This window comes from Plasmodium gallinaceum (genome assembly GCF_900005855.1).
Source record: "Plasmodium gallinaceum strain 8A genome assembly, contig: PGAL8A_v1_76, whole genome shotgun sequence".
NCBI lineage: Eukaryota > Apicomplexa > Aconoidasida > Haemosporida > Plasmodiidae > Plasmodium > Plasmodium gallinaceum.
The window spans coordinates 2,418,401-2,439,315 of record NW_021628238.1 but is presented as its reverse complement, the minus strand read 5'-3'; the positions used below and the strand labels follow the sequence as shown (position 1 = coordinate 2,439,315).

The following is a 20,915-nucleotide window of genomic DNA, read 5'->3' as shown; positions in this document are numbered from 1 at the left end:
TACCTTCAAAACTAATTTAATATAAAATAGTTCTATGTATAAATATATTAAGGTAATTTTATTTCTTAAATGTTAGTTTTCATTTTTTATAAAAAATATAAAAATTAAATAATTTAATTATGCTAGTTAAATAAAATTAATTAAAATTAGTAATAGAAGGAAAATAAAAAAGTTAATTTTGCGAATTTTTTATAATGGATCAATAAGATATATGATAAATAAAAATATACATAAAAGGAATAAATTTAAAAATATATCTTAAATAACTGAGGTTTAATTTTTTAAATCTCCTAAACGTTTAAAAAATTTTATTATATATTATAAAAGGATAATAACTTTATATATATAAAAAATAAATAAGAAAATTTTATAAATATTTGAAAAAGAAAAAAAAATACACTATATTTTCAATTAGCCTTTTTTTATTTCTTAAAAAAAAATTTACGTCAGCATAATATTTTTTACCTTTGTTTATTTACATAAATGTAAAGGAACAAAATTTATTAAAAATAATTGTTTGTATATAAAATATATTAACATATTTAATGGTATATATGCAATTTTATTTTTTATTTTTTTAAAATGATACATAGAAAAAGAAATGAGCATATATAAATGTATTTGTACGAATATGTTTGTTTATATTATTGTAATTTACGCATAATTTTTTTTTTTTTATATTTTGTATCAATGTTATAAAAATCTAAAAAAAAAAAAACTAACAAAAGAAAATAACGCAAACAAAAAGTTAATGAAATATATAGTGAATAAATATATGTATAAATCTGATAAACCTCTAAAGTATTTCACAAGTTATAGTTATTAAGCATATTTTAGTAGATTTTTATTTTTGAATAAAAAAAAAAAAAAAAAAAAGTAATAACTATTAAATTATATTTATATATAAAAATATAAAAATATTATGGAGTATATCTCAAATGATGAAAGTTCAAATGAAATATTACAAGAAAATATGGCTGGAGAAATAGAATTATCTGATACATCCTTTTGCAATGCTATTAAAAATGATGACTTTAAAGAAGCAGAATACATAAAAGAAGAAAATGAAGAGAATTACATCTTAGATGGAGAAAAACAAAAAGAGAAAGAAGATGAAAATGAAGAAGAGGAGGAAGAAGAGGAAGAAGAAGAGGAGGAAGAAGAGGAAGAAGAAGAGGAAGAAGAAGAAGAAGAGGAAGAAGAAGATGATGATGACGATGATGATGACGATGATGATGATGATGATGACGATGATGATGATGATGACGATGATGAATATGATGAAGACGATTTTAACGAAGCTACGGTAAGAGAAAATATATAAAATAAAATGATAATAAAAGTATTAAATAGGACAAAATTAAATGTAAAAAAAATAAAATAAAACACTACAACAATGAAATAGATACAAAAATATTAATGGAAATATAAATTTATATATTTAAAAACATAAAAAAAATATTCTTATTTTTTCTTCTTTTTGACTCTAAGATTAAATTAATTTATATATATATTTATTATTTTATTTTTTTTAAATTTTTTTGACAAATTATTTTTTTGTAAATTATATTCATGATTAATTTTTATGTATTTATCCATATATACATTTATATTTTTCGTTATCTACATAAAAAAAATTTTCTTTTATTTATTATATTTCAGGTTTCTTGGATTGAATGGTTTTGCCAATTGAAACAAAATATATTTTTAGTAGAAGTAGATGAAGATTTTATAAGAGATGAATTTAATTTAATTGGATTACAAAATAAGGTTCCTCATTTCAAGAAGTTATTAAAAATTATACTGGATGAAGATGATGATGAAGATGATGATGACGATGAAGATGATGATTATGATGAAGATGACGATGAAATAAATCGTGGTTCTGAAGAACTATATAAAAATAAAGATATATATGAGCAGAATGCTGCTTGCTTATATGGATTGATACATAGTCGCTTTATTTTAACATCTAAAGGTTTAGCATTAATGAGAGAAAAATATAAAGCTGGTATTTATGGTACTTGCCCAAGTATTTATTGTGATAATGCAAAGCTATTACCAACAGCTATATCTGAAGTTCCTAAATTTTTAAGTCCCCTCTTATATTGTCCTAGATGTTGTGAGACATATTATCCACATAAAAATTCCTTACTTAATCAATTAGATGGATCCTATTTTGGAACTAGTTTTGCATCTTTTTTTGCTTTATCATTTAATATTACTTCTGATAAGAAGAAAGTTTATTATACCCCACAAATTTGTGGATTTACAATAAATAGAGACATGAGAGAAACGTTATATATGGATGTTAATAAAGATAATAGTGAATCATCAGAAGAATATTCATAATCTTATTTATCAATAAATAATATTAAAATAATAAAATACTTTTTTATTGTAATAATAACAATTATAATAATAAAACATAGAATAATAGTTATTCTAAGTTAACAAATAGTTTTTATAATAATAAAAATAAAAATGAATTATTATTATACCAAGAGCATAACTTATTTTTATAATTATATTAATTAAAATTATTATAATAGTAATAATATTATAATATAATAATTGTCTTTAAATTACTATTTTAATAGAAACATTGATCAAATTAGACATAATAATTAAAAGTAAAAAAATTAAAAAATATATAAAAAGATAAACCATAGAAAAATTAAATTTGTATCCTCATTTTTATATTAATATTTATTCATTATAAATTTATATATATATATATATATATATATATATATATATATATATATATTTTTTTTTTTTTTTTTTTCATTTATAATAAATATAACATTAAAGATTTCTACATGAGCCTTTTAAATTTTTTAAAATATTATTAAAATTGTTTTATAATAGTACAAGCAAATGTGCACTTTAATGGTATTTATAAAAAGAAGATTTATTTTTTTTTTTCTTTTTAAATATATTATTTTATAAATTTATATGTACATTTTTTATTTATGTAAATGATTATTTTATTTAATGACTAAAATGAATTTTTTGTAATATTATATATTCTCTTTTCTTTTTAAAGATTATATAAAAAAAAAAAAATTTTTAAAATATTTTGTAGTACTAAAAAGGATATAAGTTGTATTAAATAATATTTTTATTAAACTTTTTTTATTTTATTTTTTTGTTGTAAATGCAATATTTTGAATCAGAATAAAAGAAAAAAAAAAAATTATATATATATATATATAAATGAACTCAAAAAATACTTGTTATATTCTATAATAAAATTTAACAAATAATATTTAAAATAAAAATTTCAATAAAAGTTGAATAAATAATATACATTTTTTTAAATTGTTAAAAAAAACAATTTATGTAGTAAACACAAATTATTATTAAAATAAAGGAGTTGTATTATACATTTTTTTTTTTTCATTTATCTTGCATTATTTATATGTGCCAAAAGAAAAAAAATTAATTTTTATTATTTATAATTTTTTAAATAAATTTTTGAAAAAGATATTTTTTTATTTATTTGAGTCTGTTTCATTTTTTAAACGTTCATGTAAATTTTTAATCCTAACTGTTAGATTATGATCCGGACCAAAAGTATTTTGAGCAATTGTATATGATCTAATTAGACAAGTTATAGCTGAATTTAAATCATTTAAACCAATATATGAAAAAGATAGGTTATAATAGCACAATGCTATCTGTTCATTTTTATTTAATTCTATAGGTGAAGATATTAAAATTCTTATACATTCCTCAAAGTATTCCACAGATTCATTATATTTTTTTTTATGTTGATATAAAGAACCAAGATTGTTTAAGGTATCAATAATTAAATAACTTTTATCTTTGATTATTAGTTTTTTATTTGCCAAAGACAACTGTAAAAATTCTTCCGACTTTTCTAAATCTCCTAGATCTTTATAAACAACACCTATATATGTTTGAATATTAGCACACATTATACTCAATTCTCCATTAATTTTTTTAAAAATTTCGTAGCTTTTAAAATAATGATTTTTAGAATCATTTAATAGTAAATTTTTATGTTCTAATATTGCTAGTTCTAAATAGTGTTTTCCAATGTCTTCTGAACAATATGAATGTGTTAGAAGTTTTAATTTTAAGCTTTCTTTAACTAAATCAATCAACTTTTCTGTGTCTTCATTTTTTAATTCAAAACCTGAATTTATATACGTATGTTTTGGCCCATTATAATAAATTTTTTTGTATTCACAAAAATTGCGAAAAACTAAAAATTTTTTGTTTTTAGAGAAACCGTTAATCAGATTTTTTAATATAACCATTTTCTTTTTATTTACAAGATGGAAATTTTTCCAAACAAGTATGCAAACAATATATACATCCCTTAAATTTAATTATATAAAAATAGATATAAACCTTTATATGTTTTTATATTCATTAAAAATTTAAATGCTATTTAAAAATATATTTATTTTATATATATATTTACAAATATTTTACTCAATAAATAAAGTAAAAAAAATTAAAATATTTAACCATTTTTAACTAAAAAAATAAAAAAAAATATACAATAAAAAAAAAAAAAGCTATTTCTAAATTAACTGATTAATTCTTTTTATCTTAATTCATTTTAACAGTTTTCTTAATTAAAAGAGTATTTTTAATCTAAAATATTTCCATATTTTTTGTAATATAAAAAAAAATTTAATATTTACTAATTAAAACATAAAATTATAGTTCTAAATTATATTGTTACTTTTTCATTATATATAATTTTAAGGGTATAATAATTTTTTATTCTTTATAATTATATATTACTATATTTTTTTTTTTTTTTTTTTCTTCATTTAGTTAAACACCATTATTTCTTATGAAATAAATTTATTATTATTTTTTTCAAGATGAAAAATTAATATAGAAATAAGTATAAAGAAAGTTATTTAAAAAATATACATAAATAAATTATAATTTTCTATTTTATTTATTTTATGTTATTTTAATTTTTTTAATGGAAAGATGTACAACAGGTGTAATTCTTTAAGATATATTTGAAGAAGATTTATAATCAAGAAGATAAAAGTCTTTAAATTTCTACAAGTTATCTATAAGATGCATTAAAATGACTTAGAAGTTTTGAAACTTTTTTTTTTTTTTAATTGTATATAAATATTACTTAAATATAATTAAGAAAAATGAAAATGTTTTTCTTAATACGCAGAAGATTAACATGTGAAGTTAACAATTATGAAAATATATCAAATTCATTTTTAATTAAGTTTTACTTATATAATTTTTCTAAGATAAATATTGATGCATATATTAAGTTGATAACCTTACTTAATAACTATGAAAATATTACTGAATCTAATAATATTTTAAATGCTCCCTATTTTAAAAATCCTAATTTAGTTTTATATAAATATTTTCAATTTTTTAATGAGAAAAATGCAAAAAAGAAGCTATTAAATTTGTTAATGTTGCTGTATTCAAGAAATATAAGAGAGTACCAAGACCAAAAAAACTTTTTTTACAACTCATCTATATATGTTCATAATTTTGTTTTCAGAAAGTTTTTTTATTTTCACTCAAGTTTTTATTTTAAAATAAAAGAAAATAAAGAAACAGTAAATGTGATAAATAAATATAACTTATATACTGATTTCTTTTTGTATTCATTGGATTTTTATTTATTTCATTTATCTAAAAATTGTAACATTCTAAGCATTGAAAATTTAAATATCCTATCAAATATATATTCAAATATAAATATAACTAGGGGATATGAATATCATTTACATTTAGATGATAATATAAATGGAAAATTTTATAAATACGATAAAGTAGATAAAGTTACTACCTATAAGGATAGTAACAATAATAAATACGAAACGTTTGAAGATAATACTGAAAAAAATATTGATACAAATAACCAGATTTCAACTGCGTTCGATAATAATTTAAGTAATAAAATATGCTTATTATATATATATATTTCTAAGAGCATAATTTATCAAACCCATACATACATATTGAATAAAAGGAAAGTGTTTCAAAAAGAAATTTCCATTAAAGAAATTATGTTAAATAATGTTAATGCTTGTAAGAACATTTTAAATAAAATTTTAAATAAAAGCATAAAAGAGCAGTATATTAAATATAAAATTTTAAAAAAAAAACATAATGATAAACTTTTAAATTTAAATATTTTGAAAAATTATTTTAACGCTGTTAAATTCTTAAATATTATAAATATAAAAAAATATATCTATATTATAATTTATTTATATTTTAACTCTATTTTATTTAATAAATCTATCTATTACTCTTCATTAATATTTTGTTTATTACAGAAATATAATTTACAATATACTTATATTTATAATATTTTGCTAATAAAGTTTAATTTGTTTTTTTGGAATTACAAGATTCTTAATGACTTCAATAAGATAATAATTCTTGATGCAATTAATAAATATATTGACACAATTTTAATCTCCCAAATTAAAAAAAAAGACAAAAAAGAAAATGATATAAACTTTTTATTTCCTGATGATTTTTATAATGATGTTTACAAAAAGGAATATTTAGAAAATTTAAAAATATATAATATGTTATACAACAAAACATATAAATATAAAAAAAATTCATATCATGTTTTAACATATTTTGAATACAGTATTTTTAGTTTGTTCAAATACTTATTTTACAATATAATGTGTGTGGAGAAAAATAAAAACGATAAAACAAAACATTTTCTGGAAAATTATATATATAAAAATAAGTGTTTTGTAAGTAAAAAATATAATAATTTCTACTTGTATTTATCAGATATACTTTTATCAAATATTATACTCTTATCAGTTTATGTTCAAAATTGTATGCCAATCCTTTTTTCCTTAATGCAAAAAGCTTCTATTGTATCAACAAAAAAAATGAAAAAAAATAAGTCATCTCTTTTTTATAAGAGATCGATTTTAATAATGAATGAAGATGATAATAAATGTAATTCCTTAAAAAGAAAAAATTCTCTTTTATTAAGAATATTATACAAAAATGCTTATAACAATTATACTTACAAAAAATACGTAAGAGAAAAATTAAAAAATGTAAACCCTTTTTTATTATTTTTATTTAATGTATACAAAATATTTAAACTAAAAATTATTAATAATCATAATATTGAAGAAAAACAACAAAATAAAAATAAAAAATATATGGAAGAATCATATATATTTAATAATATAAAAAAAAATAAAAATAACAAAATTCAAACTAGTCTAACCCACTATTATATAAGCAGTAATTTAAAAAAACTAAATGATTCTAATTTGTTTAATGAGAAAAATATTTTAACCTTTTATTGTGATATATCTTTTAACAATAATATAATAGAAGTAGATGGCCCAAAGCATTTTTTTATTTATTACAGTTTTCCTAATAATTCTGAAAACTATTTTAATCCTTTCATTTTAAAAAATAAGGATATATTTGATTATTATTATGTTTTTCCTTTTTTTTTTAATAAAACAGGTGTCTTAAGTATAAAGGATAAGAACAATAATTACTATTTATATAATGACAAAAGTATTAAGAAAAATTTTTTTTTGTATATTTATGGTTATATTATAAAACATATAAATTATAATGACGATAATATTACAGATTATAAGTATTTGTATAATATAATATTTAAAAAAAAATGTCAACTTTATTTGATTTAATACAACTTTATATAATATCATTTTTTATGTTTAATGAAAAGTACATGTTATATTTTATGGTTGTTTTTTTTTTATTACATGTGTTAATAAAATTTCTTAACTTACATAAATTGTACATATAAATATATTATTTCAACTTTATATTATAAATACACTTTTTAAAAGTTTTAAGTATCTTAAATTTAACTTCTATTCATTTGTATATTATAACTTAATAATTTTTTTTTTTTGTTAATTTTTAAAGTTTTTTTTTTTTTTTTTAGCCTCATACATTTTTAAAACAATTTCATAAATTTTAAAAGTTAGAAGACAGTTTAAAATATTTTTAAATGTGTATAATGAAAAATGTCATAAAAAAATAATTAAACTTCGTTTCTATTTAAGACATAATTTAAAAATAAAAAAAAAAAGTAACGATCATAAAAATATTTTCTTAAAATGTAAAATAATTTTGTAACACTTTTATACAAAATGTGGATAAATTAACATATATATGAATAAAAATTTAAATAAACAAAAAGAAGAATAAACCATTAAAAAAAAAAAAAAAATTAAACGGATTTAAAAAAAAAAAATTTTTATATTAGATATAATTAAATACATTACATCTATTTAATATAAAAATTATTATATAACTTAATTTTTTATTTTAAAGAAGCATTTATGTTATATAAATATGTTTACACATTTTTCCTATTATTAGTACTCATTAAAATATAATCAATAATATTTCAATTTTTCTTTTACTAATATTTGTTAAAAATTATATCTTTTTTATAATGTTTACTTTCACAATTTCCATTTTAATATACTTTTAGTTACACATATGAATTTAAGTCTTAATACGACATTTTTACTAACTTATTAAGTATATATTAAAAGGTATAATTATATTTTAATTTTTAACAATGTTTTTATCTAGTTATTTTTTTAAAAATACTTATGAAAAAGATTTAAAGTATTTCATTTAATAATATTTTTTTTTTCTTACAAAATTTTTAAAACATAATTCAAATATATATATTTCTTTCACTATATATATATTTATACATTTCTATACTATTGTAAATTTTATTTTCTTCTTTTTATATCATTTGTTCTAAATTTTTTTAGAATTTTTTTTTTCATTTACTTTTATTTTAGTGTTTTACTTTCAAATTTTTTTTTTTTCATTTACTAATGATCTTAAAACATACTTTAATATTCCACCATTTTTAAAATATTTTACCTCAATTTCTGTATCAATTCTACATAAAACCTCAAAAGTAATAATTTTTCCTTTCTGATTCATTTGAACTGTTATATTTTGTTGTGGTTTTAAGTTCCCTTCATTCAATAAAATGGTAAAGGTTTCTGTACCATCCATATTATAATAATTAGCATTTTCATTATTTAAAAATTGTAAAGGTAAAACACTCATACCTATTAAATTACTTCGATGAATTCTTTCAAAGGATTCTGCTAATATAGCTTTTACTCCTAATAAATAAGAACCTTTAGCTGCCCAATCTCTTGAACTTCCGCATCCATACTCTTTTCCAGCAACAATAATAACGTCAACATTATCTTCTTTATATTTCATAGCTGCCTTATATACTGACATTAATTCATTTGTTGGTATATGTATAGTATTTGGTCCTTTATCTGGACATAATTTATTTATTAATCTAATATTTGCAAACGTTCCTCTAATCATAACTTCATCATTACCTCTTCTAGATCCATAGGTATTTAAATCTTCATCTTTTATTCCCTTTGTTTTCAAAAATTTGTAAGCTTCTGATGTTTTATGTATCATACCAGCTGGTGATATATGATCTGTAGTTATACTGTCACCGAGAAATAATAAAACATGTGCATCTTTAATATCTTTAACTTTTTCTGGCTCCAATTTCATATTTTCAAAAAATGGTGGTTTGTGTATATAAGTGGAATTTACATCCCATTCATATAACTTATCTTTCTTTATTTTTATATCATTCCAATATTTGTTTACATATTTTATATTTTCATATATATCAGTATACATTTTAGCTTTTAAATATTTTCTTTCATATTCATTTATTTCATCTTTTTTTGGAATCAAATCTAAAGCATTAATAGTTTTTCCATTATATTTAAATGTATAGTTACTTAAATCAACATTAACATTACCTATAATACTAAACAATACTACTAAGACTGGAGAAGCCAAATAATTTGCTTTTACTAAAGGATGAACACGTCCTTCAAAGTTTCTGTTTCCTGATAAAACAGATGAAACAATTAAATCATGCTCATTAATAACATCTTCTACTTCTTTATCTAAGTTTCCACTATTTCCAATGCAAGTCATACATCCATAACCAACATTATAAAATCCTAATTGCTCCAAATAATTTAAAAGTCCTCCAGCTTCCAGGTATTTTTGAACAATTTTAGATCCTGGAGATAAGGAACTTTTAATGTATGGTAAGCTTTTTAATCCCATTTCTACTGCTTTTTTTGCTAACAATCCAGCAGCTATCATGGAAGAAGAATTACTAGTATTAGTACAAGATGTAATGGCAGCCAAAACTACACTACCATGGGTTAAAGTGTAAGTTTTATCATTGTATTGAAAAGAAATTTCTTTACTTCTTTCTTCTTTTGGAACATTATATCCCTTAAAACCAATTGGAGATTCTAAACACATAGTAAAATCTTTGTGTAAATTAGACAATAGGACATTATCATGAGGTCTCTTGGGACCAGATAAAGATAAACTTAGTTTTGACAAATCTAAAGTGTATACTTCTGTGTATTCAATATTATCTGAATAATTGTTGAATAAACTGTTAGCCATTAAATATTCACGTATTAAGTTTACTTTCTCTTTATCTCTACCTGTTTGTACAAGATATTCTAAAGTTGCATCATCAACTCCAAAAAATCCAACTGTAGCACCATATTCAGGAGCCATATTTGCAATAGTTGCTCTATCTGCTAATTTTAAACTTTTTAAACTAGGACCAAAAAATTCTACATATTTATTAACAACACCAACTTCTTTTCTTAAAAATGAAGTAATATATAAAACTATATCTGTACTTAATAAATAATTAGATAACTTTCCAACAACATTTATTCCTACAACTTCTGGAAGAGTCATAGAAATAGGCAATCCTAACATTGTTGCTTCTGCTTCTATTCCTCCTACTCCCCATCCTAATATTCCCAATCCATTGATCATAGTAGTATGAGAATCTGTTCCCACAAGACTATCTGGATATAATAAATTGTTTTTTTTAAATACACAATGAGCCAAGTATTCCAAATTTATTTGATGGACTATACCTGATCCAGGTGGTAATATTAATACATTTTGAAATGAATTCATACCCCATTTGAGAAATTTAAATCTTTCTAAATTCCTTTCAAATTCTTTTTTTTCGTTTAATTCTAAAGCCTTATGACTTCTACTATAATCTACTTGGACTGAATGATCAATAACTAAATCTACAGGTATTAAAGGATTTATACTATCTGCATCCCCACCTAATAATTCAGCTGTATCTCTCATAGTTGCCAAATCAACTAAACATGGTACACCTGTAAAGTCTTGTAATAAAACCCTTGCAGGCATAAACGGAATTTCCTTTTTTTTCTTGCAGTTGTCCTTCCATGATAATATTGTTTCTATATTTGATTCTGTTACCTTTAAATTATCACAATTTCGCACAGCGGATTCTAGTAATATCCTAATGGAATATGGTAAATTTTTTATTCTACTATCATTTAACTCATTTAAATCATAATAAAAATATCCAGTTTTGTTTAATTTTTTATATGTTTTATCAAAAGGATTTGTTTTGCTACAATATTTTCTTACATAATTCTTTAAATTAATGTTAATATTCTTCATATTTTTCTAATTATTATTTGAGCGCTTCTTTTTCTGAAATATATATTTTTTAGGCCTTTTAGATTGTTTATTAGTATTTCATTAATATTTTTCTTAATATTTTACTTCCTTTTTATTATATTAATTTCTGTTCATATATTTATATTTATTATCGTTTATCTAATTTTTTTTTATCCAGAATTTTTTTTTTTTAAAAATTCGGTAGTTTATATTCATAAGTATTTTTAATATAATATATAAGAGAGAATAAAAAAAAAAAAAAAAAAAAAAGAAAACTGAAAAAATAAATAAAATGAAAATAGAAAAAAAAATTTTAATTTTACAAATTATTGTGTTTGTAAAATATATGTTTATATTTTTTTTTTTTTTTTTTGTAAATTATTTAAATAACAAATGATATATTGTGATCGTTATTTCTAGGTTTTATATTTTTTTATACTAAAATTTTAAAAAAATAAATAAAATATATACGTTTATTTACATATATACTATTTTTTTTAATATAAAAAATTTTCAAAAATTAATATTTTAAATAATAATATTGTTTCAATAATTTTTTCATAACCAATTATATAAAAAAAAACAGAATTTCATAATTATTAAATTAAAAAAAAATACAGAAATATCTGTTTTACACTAGCGAAGTACCAAAATAAATATATATTATGAAAATATATTAAAGGAAAAAAAAAGAAACAAAAATGGAATAATAATCCTATTTAAGTAATAAATAAATAAAATCGAAAAAAAAAAAAAAGCTTGTAGTATTTTTAAAGATATATAATTTTTATAGTTGTTAACAAAGAAAAATAATTTTTATAAAATTTTTTTTTAACACAATGAGATATAAAGGATTTATTCCATTTTTTATAATATTTCCCATCTAAAATAAAATATATTATGAAATTAAATAAAATTATAGAAAATAATAAATCCATTATTCAAATTTTTTTACATTATTAACAAGTTAAGTATATAACACGTTATATCATAAAAAGGCATTTTTTGTTAATACTGTTTGGGAGATGTTGAGTTACATAAAAAAAAAATTCGCTAAAAAACAAATGCTATTTTTAGAATCTCGGTTTATTTATACATTTTATTTATTCAAAGTATATTAAATTAGCAATTTAATAAATAGTTTAAGTCTTATGTAATTTTTTTTTAAATGAGAAAAATAACATTTTTGCATTTTAATAAACAATTCTTATAATAAATAAATGTATAAACTTATATGTTAATAATAGTTTTTTTAAAATGACTAGCAAAAGTATATGTGTTAAATTAAAAAAAATATATAATTCTATTATTATATATGTATGTTTTATTTAAAAATAATTTAAAACGTCAATATAATATATTTCGTTATTTTTTATAACTTATGAAAATATAACTTAATTTGAAAAAAAAAGCGAGTTATATATATGTAAGTATTGTAAAATAATGCCTTTATTCAAAATATAAGAAAAACTAAATATATTAATATTTTCTTATTTCTATGTTTTAAATAGAACTTCGTTATTAACTAGATATATTGTCAGAAATTCATTTAATTATTTGATACACTAAGACATCTCTAATGAATTTGTAAATAATAAAAATTACATAATAAATAATGATATATTTATAAATAACAGATATGCCATAGAAAATAGTTATATAAATAATTGTTTCTTTATTTTGAACATTAACTGTTCTTATAAATAAGATAATTGTAAAATACAAACTTAAAACATCTTTAAGGGTGATATTTTTTTTGTTTTTATTTTCTATTTTTAAAGAATTATTAAAATAAGAAAAAAACAATGAGTTTTATTAATCTATAAAAAAATATTTTAACATTTAAAGATAATTTTATACCTTTTCTAAAAGTAAAATTTACATTTATCATACACTGTTGATTTAGAAATATTTGTATGCATACAATGTATTTAATAAAAATACATAAAGTTATAAATTGTATTTATAATTTTATAATTGTATCTTTTAGAATTTTTTATTATCTTATTAATTTTAAATTTAAAAAAAAAGATACTTTAATTATTTCTAAAGTTTTGTTGTGATGCATTTAGTTAAGAAAATATGTTGTTAAAGGGGGTGTACTGCGATTTCAAATTTTCATTTAACAAAATATTTACATGTAAATGTATCAATTTTGTGATTATTAATATTTTTATAAAATAGTTTTTTTATGTTTTTAATGAAATAAAAAATGAAATAAAATTCAAAATAATAACTATATATAAAATAAAAAAACTGTTTATTTTTCAAATTTGAAAGAATATTTTCTATTTTAATTGTAGAAAAAAAAAAGTATATTTAATAATAAACATCTTTTTTTTAATTTATTAATTGGCATTCTCTTACAAAGATCTTAAAACTATAAAAAAAAATATATGTTTAAATTTATAAAAATTAAACAATTTTTATTATTAGAATATTTAAAAAAAAAAAAAAAAAAAAAGAGCAAAAAAATATACGAACAAAATTTTTAATACGTAAATATGAATAAATTATTTTTTATATGCACAATGAATTAAAAAAAAAAAAACAAAATAAAAAAAAATAAAAATTTAATAACATATTTTTAAAAATCATAGCAGTATTTGAAACAATAAAACTACAAAAATTTATTAAAAAAAAAGGAAATTAAACAATATATATTTAAAAAATTAAATATAAATAGTACATGTTGTTTACATCAAATTTTTTTTTTTTTTACTTTGAATTTATATGTAATGAGTTTTTTTAAATTTTTTGATAAACTTTAAAAAAGAATATTTCCATGAAGTTAAAATTTTATTTTCAAAAAAATATAAAATAAAAAAAAATACATTTTATATTTTATATGTTACTTATATTTTGTTTTTGAATTTTATGTGATATTTCATTAATTTTTTATTTCTTTTATTTTTTTTTTTTTTTTTTAATAAAAAATGAAGTTGAATATTTCGAACCCTTTAAACAATGTACAAAAAAGTATAGAAATTGATGATGAGAAAAAATTATTGCCCTTTATGGAAAAGAGGATAGGAAATGTTGTACCAGGGGATTCAATAGGAGAAGAATTTACTGGATATGTATTTAGAATAACAGGAGGTAATGATAAACAAGGTTTCCCAATGATGCAAGGAGTTTTAACAAATAACCGTGTTAGACTTTTATTTAAAAAAGGTATGAAATGTTATAGACCAAGAAAAAAAGGGGAAAGAAAAAGAAAATCAGTTAGAGGTTGCATTGTGGGACAGGATTTATCTGCTTTAAATTTAACCTTAGTAAAAAAAGGCACGAATGAAATTCCAGGATTAACTGATAAGACCGTTGGTAAAAAATTAGGTCCCAAAAGAGCTAGCAAAATTAGAAAATTATTTAATTTAGATAAAACTGATGATGTTAGAAAATATGTTATTGGTAGATCTGTTACTAAAAATGGAAAAACTAGAATTATTAAACCAAAAATTCAAAGATTGGTTACAGAAAAAAGATTATTTAGAAAAAGAAAATTAATGGAAGCTAAAAAAAAGCGTAAATTAGAAAAATGCAAAGCCCTCAAGGAATACAAACATGTTTTAAAAATGTATAGAAAAAAAATGGCCTCAAAAAAAGAAGAAGAAACAGGTAAAAAGAAAAAAGTTAAAAAGACTATTTCAAAAAAAAATGTGAAGAAAGATGAAAAAAACAGAGACAAAAATGCCAACATAAAAAATAAAGTAAAAACTGAGAATGTGGAAAAAACTGCTATCAAAAAAGACAAAAAAACAGAAAAACCAAAAGGAGATAAGCAAATAAAATCTGAGAATAAAACAAAAATTGAGAAAAAAACAGTTGCAAAAGATCATAAAGAGGGAAATAAAGGAGATAAAAAAAAGAAAAACCAAAAATAAAAAGGAATAAGAATATTTTAAAATTGTCTCATTGATATATGGAGATAAAGGATCATTTTAACGCAAATTTCCAAAAAATATGAAAATATAAATATTATTATATATATATATATATATATATATATAAAATAAAAAAAAAACATTCTGCATAAATATATAATTTTATATTCAATTTTATAACAGTTTTATTTTATTAATTATATCAGTGAATTAAGAATAAAAGTTTTAATAAAATAAGAAATATATAATTTACATTACATATCATTTATTATGTAATATATATATATATATTTTTTTTTTTTTTTTTTTCATTTATAAAAATTGTTCTATAATAATTTATATATATGTAAATTTTTAAAGATTTTCTTAAATATTTAATAAAATTAAAATGCATTTATATATATTTATTTTAAACAGTATTATAAATTAATGGAAAAAAAAAAAATAAAAAAAAATTATATATTGCAAATGCTTATATGATATATAGAAATTAATTAAACTCTCTACATTAAAACGATATATTATTATAGAAAAAAAATTATTATTTTATTTTCTTTTTTCCGACTTTAATTTACCTTAACAAAATATAACCACACGACATTATAATTGAAAATTATAAAAATATTATATTGTATTATAATTAAACTTATTTTTTTTTTCATTTATATACTTTTATAAAAATATAAAAATTTAATAAAATAATTCAATTTTTTATCATCTTAAAATAATTTAAAAATATATTTAGAATAATTTTTTATTATTTAATAATGATAATAATAATAATTTATATACACAAAAATAAAGTTCTGGGGAAAAAAAAATTATTTTTTTTTAAAGTATTTCACAAAGAAAAAAAATTTTTAAAGTTTTTATTCAATAATAATTTACATATTTTCTTTTTTTTATAATTTTTTTTACACTACATATTAATTAGTGAATAAAAATTTACATTCCTCCATGAAATTATTTATTCAGTGTAAGCAGTTCATTAAAATCTCATGTAATAAAAATTAAAAATAATGAATAATTTTTAATTCTTAAATTTATATTTTTATTCAGTTGGATTTAATTTTATTAAATATTTATTTTGAGCAATTATTACTTTCCATTATAATTATTTATGTACTTTCATATTAAAACATTAAAAAGATTCATGAATTTAATAAAATAATGTATATATATATATATATATAATATAATATAATTTTTTTTAAGCAAAAAAAAAAAAAATTTAAGCATAATTTAATAAACGTATAAAGAAAAAGATGGTAATGGAGTGAAATTTAGTAATATCTACATATTTTTGAAACAAAAATATCTGAATATTTAATATTCAATTAAAGAAAATTAAGCAAATTACTACACAATTCAAAAATTATCAGATAAAAATAAAATATATATATATTTTAATATAAAAGTCTTCAATTATTAACACTTTTTTTTTTTACAATTATCAATATACTTTTTTAACCGTTATCCTTATTTTTATGTGTAAAAAAATTATTAACTATAAATTATATTTTACACATTTAACCATATATTAAGATTTCAGTGGCTAATAATAAAATTTTTTTCCTTTTTTTTGTTAAAAAAATGTAATTTTATCGTAAATTTTATTTATTATAGATACATATTTTTTTATTTATAATGTTTAAAATATAAAAGTTTTAAATAGAGTATTTATATTTTTTTATATTAATTTTATTTATATATATATATCAATAATTTTTTTGTAATTTATGTAAAATTTATTTTTCATAAAATTAAAGTTTTATTGAAATGTTGTATGATATTGATAGGAATATGTTTCTTTATTCTGTTATTTTATTTCAGATTAACAAACATTAATTTTTTGAAGTTATTTTTTTCAATTATATTGTTATTACTATTATAAAAATATTATTATCATTATAGTTGTTAATAATATTAATATTACTATATAATTACTTTTATTGTTACTACTGTTATTATCTCTTTTTTTTTTTTTTTTTTTTTTTTGACACAATCATTAGAGTAAAATTGAAATTCTCATGAATTTATTAATTCAGAAGAAAAAATATAAATTTTCATATTTTTTTTAAAATGGGGGCTTTAGACGAATCTACACCAGTACCTTCTAGAATGTTATAAAAAAATTTCATTAATTTTGATAAATATTATATGTATTTGTTATATATGTATATGCATAATATGTGAAATTTGTAATTTCTTAACATATTTGGAACAACCTTATAAATATTAATTATTGTTTTATTTAAAATTTCATATTAAATAAAGAATGAATATTAATTTTATTTTTAATTATATATTTGTAAAGAAAATTTCTTTAATCCATTTATAATTGTATGATTATAATTTATTTATTTATTTTTTATTAAATTATACTTACATAAATATGTATTATTATTACAAAGAAGAAAGTAGTATATATATATATATATATATATATAATTTGTATTTTTTTTTGAATTATTTATAATAGAACTCTGCAATTGATGAAACAAAAAAAAAAAAGTGCTTTCCAAGGTTATTCTTTGTTGAAAAAAAAAAGTGATGCTTTATTTATTCACTTTAGAGATGTGTTAAAAGATATTGTTAAGGTACAAATAAAATTGAAAATTTTTTTTTAATATAATATCAAATATTTTGTATATATATATATATATTTTTTAAACAAAATTTTAAAACTAGACAAAAGTAAAAGTTGGTGAAGAAATGAGAAACGCTTCCTTTGCTTTAGCTAAGGCCGTATGGGCTGCTGGAGACTTTAAAGGGCAAATTATTGAAGGAATTAAAAGACCAGCTGTGACATTATCCTTATCTACTAACAATGTAGCTGGTGTTAAATTACCTATATTTCAAGTGCAAATAGACCCTACTGTTGATGTTTTAGGAAACTTAGGTGTTGCTTCAGGAGGGCAAGTTATTAACAATACTAGAGAAAATTATCTTCAATGTTTAAATATGTTAGTCAAGCTGGCATCTATGCAAGTACGTAAAAAAAAAAAGAGAAAAAATAAGAATTTATGTAACAATAATTACCAATTAGTTGTTTATTCATATTTTATTTATTTAAAATGCTATATATTTATTCTTTTTTTTACGCATCTTTACTATATTTAATATCATCTTATTCTTTACACCTTTTTCATTATGTTATATATATTTTTTTTCTTTCTTAATGAAATTCAAAAGCATTTTTATTAATTGATATGTTTTTGTTAATTTCTAACCCTTTTATTTTTTTTTATTTATTTTACTTATTTAAATGAGTTTTAACTATAAGTAATTTATCAAATATTAAGCAATTATTTTTATATATTTTTTGTACTGAAGGATTTTCATAGAAATAAATATGCATTATATATTTAACAATGTTTTTTTTATTTAAAAATTAAAAATAATATATATTATTATGACATAGGTAGCCTTTTTTTCACTTGATGAAGAAATAAAAATGACTAATAGAAGAGTTAATGCTTTAAACAATGTTGGGAAAAAAAAATAACATTTTTTTTTTTTATAATTTAACTTTAAATAACAAAAAATTTACATTTTTTCGAAACTTTACTTAGATTGTTCTCCCTCGATTAGACGGAGGTATAAATTACATTATAAAAGAATTGGATGAAATAGAAAGAGAAGAATTTTATAGGTATGAAAAAGCAAAATTATAGAGTATTATCATAATATTAATAAAAATCAAATATTTTTATTGCTAATATTATCCTTCATTTTCTTAATTTTTAGGCTGAAGAAAATAAAAGAAAAAAAAATAGACAAATTAAAGGATTCAAATATAGAATATACAATGGATGGTAATGCATTTAAAAGTTAAAATTTTTTTTTTTTTTTTACATACTCCTAAACCATATTTTTTACATATTTTTTATACACAGATAATTACAATAACGTAAAAAGAAATGATGAATTCATATGTGCACAAATGGATGATGATGTTATATTTTAAATTTTTTTAATCATATATTTTTTGTATCTTTATATTCTTTATATTTCGTGATTTATTATAAATATTTAAAAAAAATAAAGTAATAATTCTTTATTTTTCATACATAAATGTTATTGAAAATTAAAAGGCTCATTATAAAACTATTTATTATTTTAAAAATATAATATATTTTAACTATTTTAAAGTTCTTTGATTTTAGTATATACATGGTACTAATAGTCATAAGAAAAGAAATATAAATATAATAATTAAATAAGACAAAATTTTAACATATATTATTTTTCCAAATGATATATATTGATATAAATAAATAATTAAAATTTATTTAAATTTACGTGAGTTATAAATAATAACATAAACATTACATCATTGAGTCAATTAAGGTGAAAATAAGATATCAACATTTTCGAAAATAATTTATAAAATTAATGTGTAATCATGAAGTTTATGTATTGTTAAAATTATACAACTTTCAAGTTTAATTTTAAGTAACTTTTTCTTTTCTTAACTATACATTAAATTCATGCACTGAACAAGCATTTTATAAACAAACTATTTTTACTATTTTTTTTTTATTTTATATCCAATTATATGAGATTTTAAATAATAAATATTCTTAAAAAGAAATTAATGTTACTTTTGATTTATTGGTGGCAAATATGATTAAATATTGTCTAATAATATTGGATTACTTCATGTTTTTCAATAATTTTGAAATAAAAATAAGTAATAAGTATACATACAGAAAAATTATATATTTTTTATTTTCAAATGTAAAATAATTGGAACATTACACCTTATTTTATTTTTTTTTTTTTGTGTTTTATTATTAAATGTATTTTGCTTGTGGTTAATTAAACTGTCTCTATAGAATAACGATCCTATCTAATTTGCTTTTTCATTATAGAGAAATAAAAAATGTAATATATTGTCAAAATAAAATATCTGTTCAATAATTACGGTAAATAATTTTTTTTCTAATGAAATACTTTTATCACATATCATAAAATTCTACAAAACAGTTGTAAATTTTATGCACATGTAATATTTTTTAGTTTTTTTTTTTTTTTTTTTTTTTTTTTTTGGAATAAATTGACATATAATTCTTAATGTTACTTCAGTTGAGTTCTGACTGTGCACACATTTAAATAAAACACATTTTACACACAAACAATTGCAAAAATATATTTTCTTAATAATATTAATTTTTTAGTAGGAATAAGTTTATAGTATAACAAATAAATTAAAATATCCCTACCTACATCATACATAAATATATGTACATATTTTAAATTAAAATATTAGGGAAAATTTTCTTATTTAAATCACTTTTCATTGGATAGACACTTCTAATGTTTTTTTTTTTTTTTTTTTTTTTTTTTTTTTTTTTTTTTAATTTTCTGCGAAAAAAAATAAATATTGATATAAATAAAAAATACATTTTCCTTTTTTAAAAAAAAAATTAACCTATAGATATTTGTTCTTTCGTA

The 20,915-nt window shown here is 18.1% G+C and overlaps 6 protein-coding genes across 6 annotated transcripts; 4 read left to right on the top strand and 2 right to left on the bottom strand.

Moving 5' to 3' along the window:
- Nucleotides 1-922: 922 nt before the first annotated feature.
- CK2beta2 (casein kinase II beta chain, putative) lies at nt 923-2,352 on the top strand (the record flags this gene model as incomplete). The annotated part of the gene is made up of 2 exons (XM_028671274.1): nt 923-1,306; nt 1,663-2,352. 2 exons carry the CDS (start codon nt 923-925, stop codon nt 2,350-2,352), a joined length of 1,074 nt encoding a protein of 357 aa, XP_028527943.1.
- A 1,145-nt stretch (nt 2,353-3,497) lies between these two features.
- On the bottom strand, nt 3,498-4,289 carry PGAL8A_00253400 (conserved Plasmodium protein, unknown function; the record flags this gene model as incomplete). The annotated part of the gene is made up of 1 exon (XM_028671273.1): nt 3,498-4,289. One exon carries the CDS (start codon nt 4,287-4,289, stop codon nt 3,498-3,500), a length of 792 nt encoding a protein of 263 aa, XP_028527942.1.
- Nucleotides 4,290-5,159: 870 nt separating this feature from the next.
- Nucleotides 5,160-7,688, top strand: PGAL8A_00253300 (conserved Plasmodium membrane protein, unknown function; the record flags this gene model as incomplete). The annotated part of the gene is made up of 1 exon (XM_028671272.1): nt 5,160-7,688. One exon carries the CDS (start codon nt 5,160-5,162, stop codon nt 7,686-7,688), a length of 2,529 nt encoding a protein of 842 aa, XP_028527941.1.
- Nucleotides 7,689-8,841: 1,153 nt separating this feature from the next.
- On the bottom strand, nt 8,842-11,571 carry PGAL8A_00253200 (aconitase, putative; the record flags this gene model as incomplete). Its single annotated transcript, XM_028671271.1, has 1 exon — nt 8,842-11,571. One exon carries the CDS (start codon nt 11,569-11,571, stop codon nt 8,842-8,844), a length of 2,730 nt encoding a protein of 909 aa, XP_028527940.1.
- Nucleotides 11,572-14,507: 2,936 nt separating this feature from the next.
- Nucleotides 14,508-15,455, top strand: PGAL8A_00253100 (40S ribosomal protein S6, putative; the record flags this gene model as incomplete). The annotated part of the gene is made up of 1 exon (XM_028671270.1): nt 14,508-15,455. One exon carries the CDS (start codon nt 14,508-14,510, stop codon nt 15,453-15,455), a length of 948 nt encoding a protein of 315 aa, XP_028527939.1.
- Nucleotides 15,456-17,537: 2,082 nt separating this feature from the next.
- On the top strand, nt 17,538-19,425 carry PGAL8A_00253000 (vacuolar ATP synthase subunit d, putative; the record flags this gene model as incomplete). Its single annotated transcript, XM_028671269.1, has 7 exons — nt 17,538-17,578; nt 17,938-18,055; nt 18,147-18,446; nt 18,880-18,945; nt 19,031-19,110; nt 19,206-19,288; nt 19,355-19,425. The coding sequence occupies 7 exons, from the start codon at nt 17,538-17,540 to the stop codon at nt 19,423-19,425; spliced, it is 759 nt and encodes a 252-aa protein (XP_028527938.1).
- Between the last annotated feature and the right edge of the window lie 1,490 nt (nt 19,426-20,915).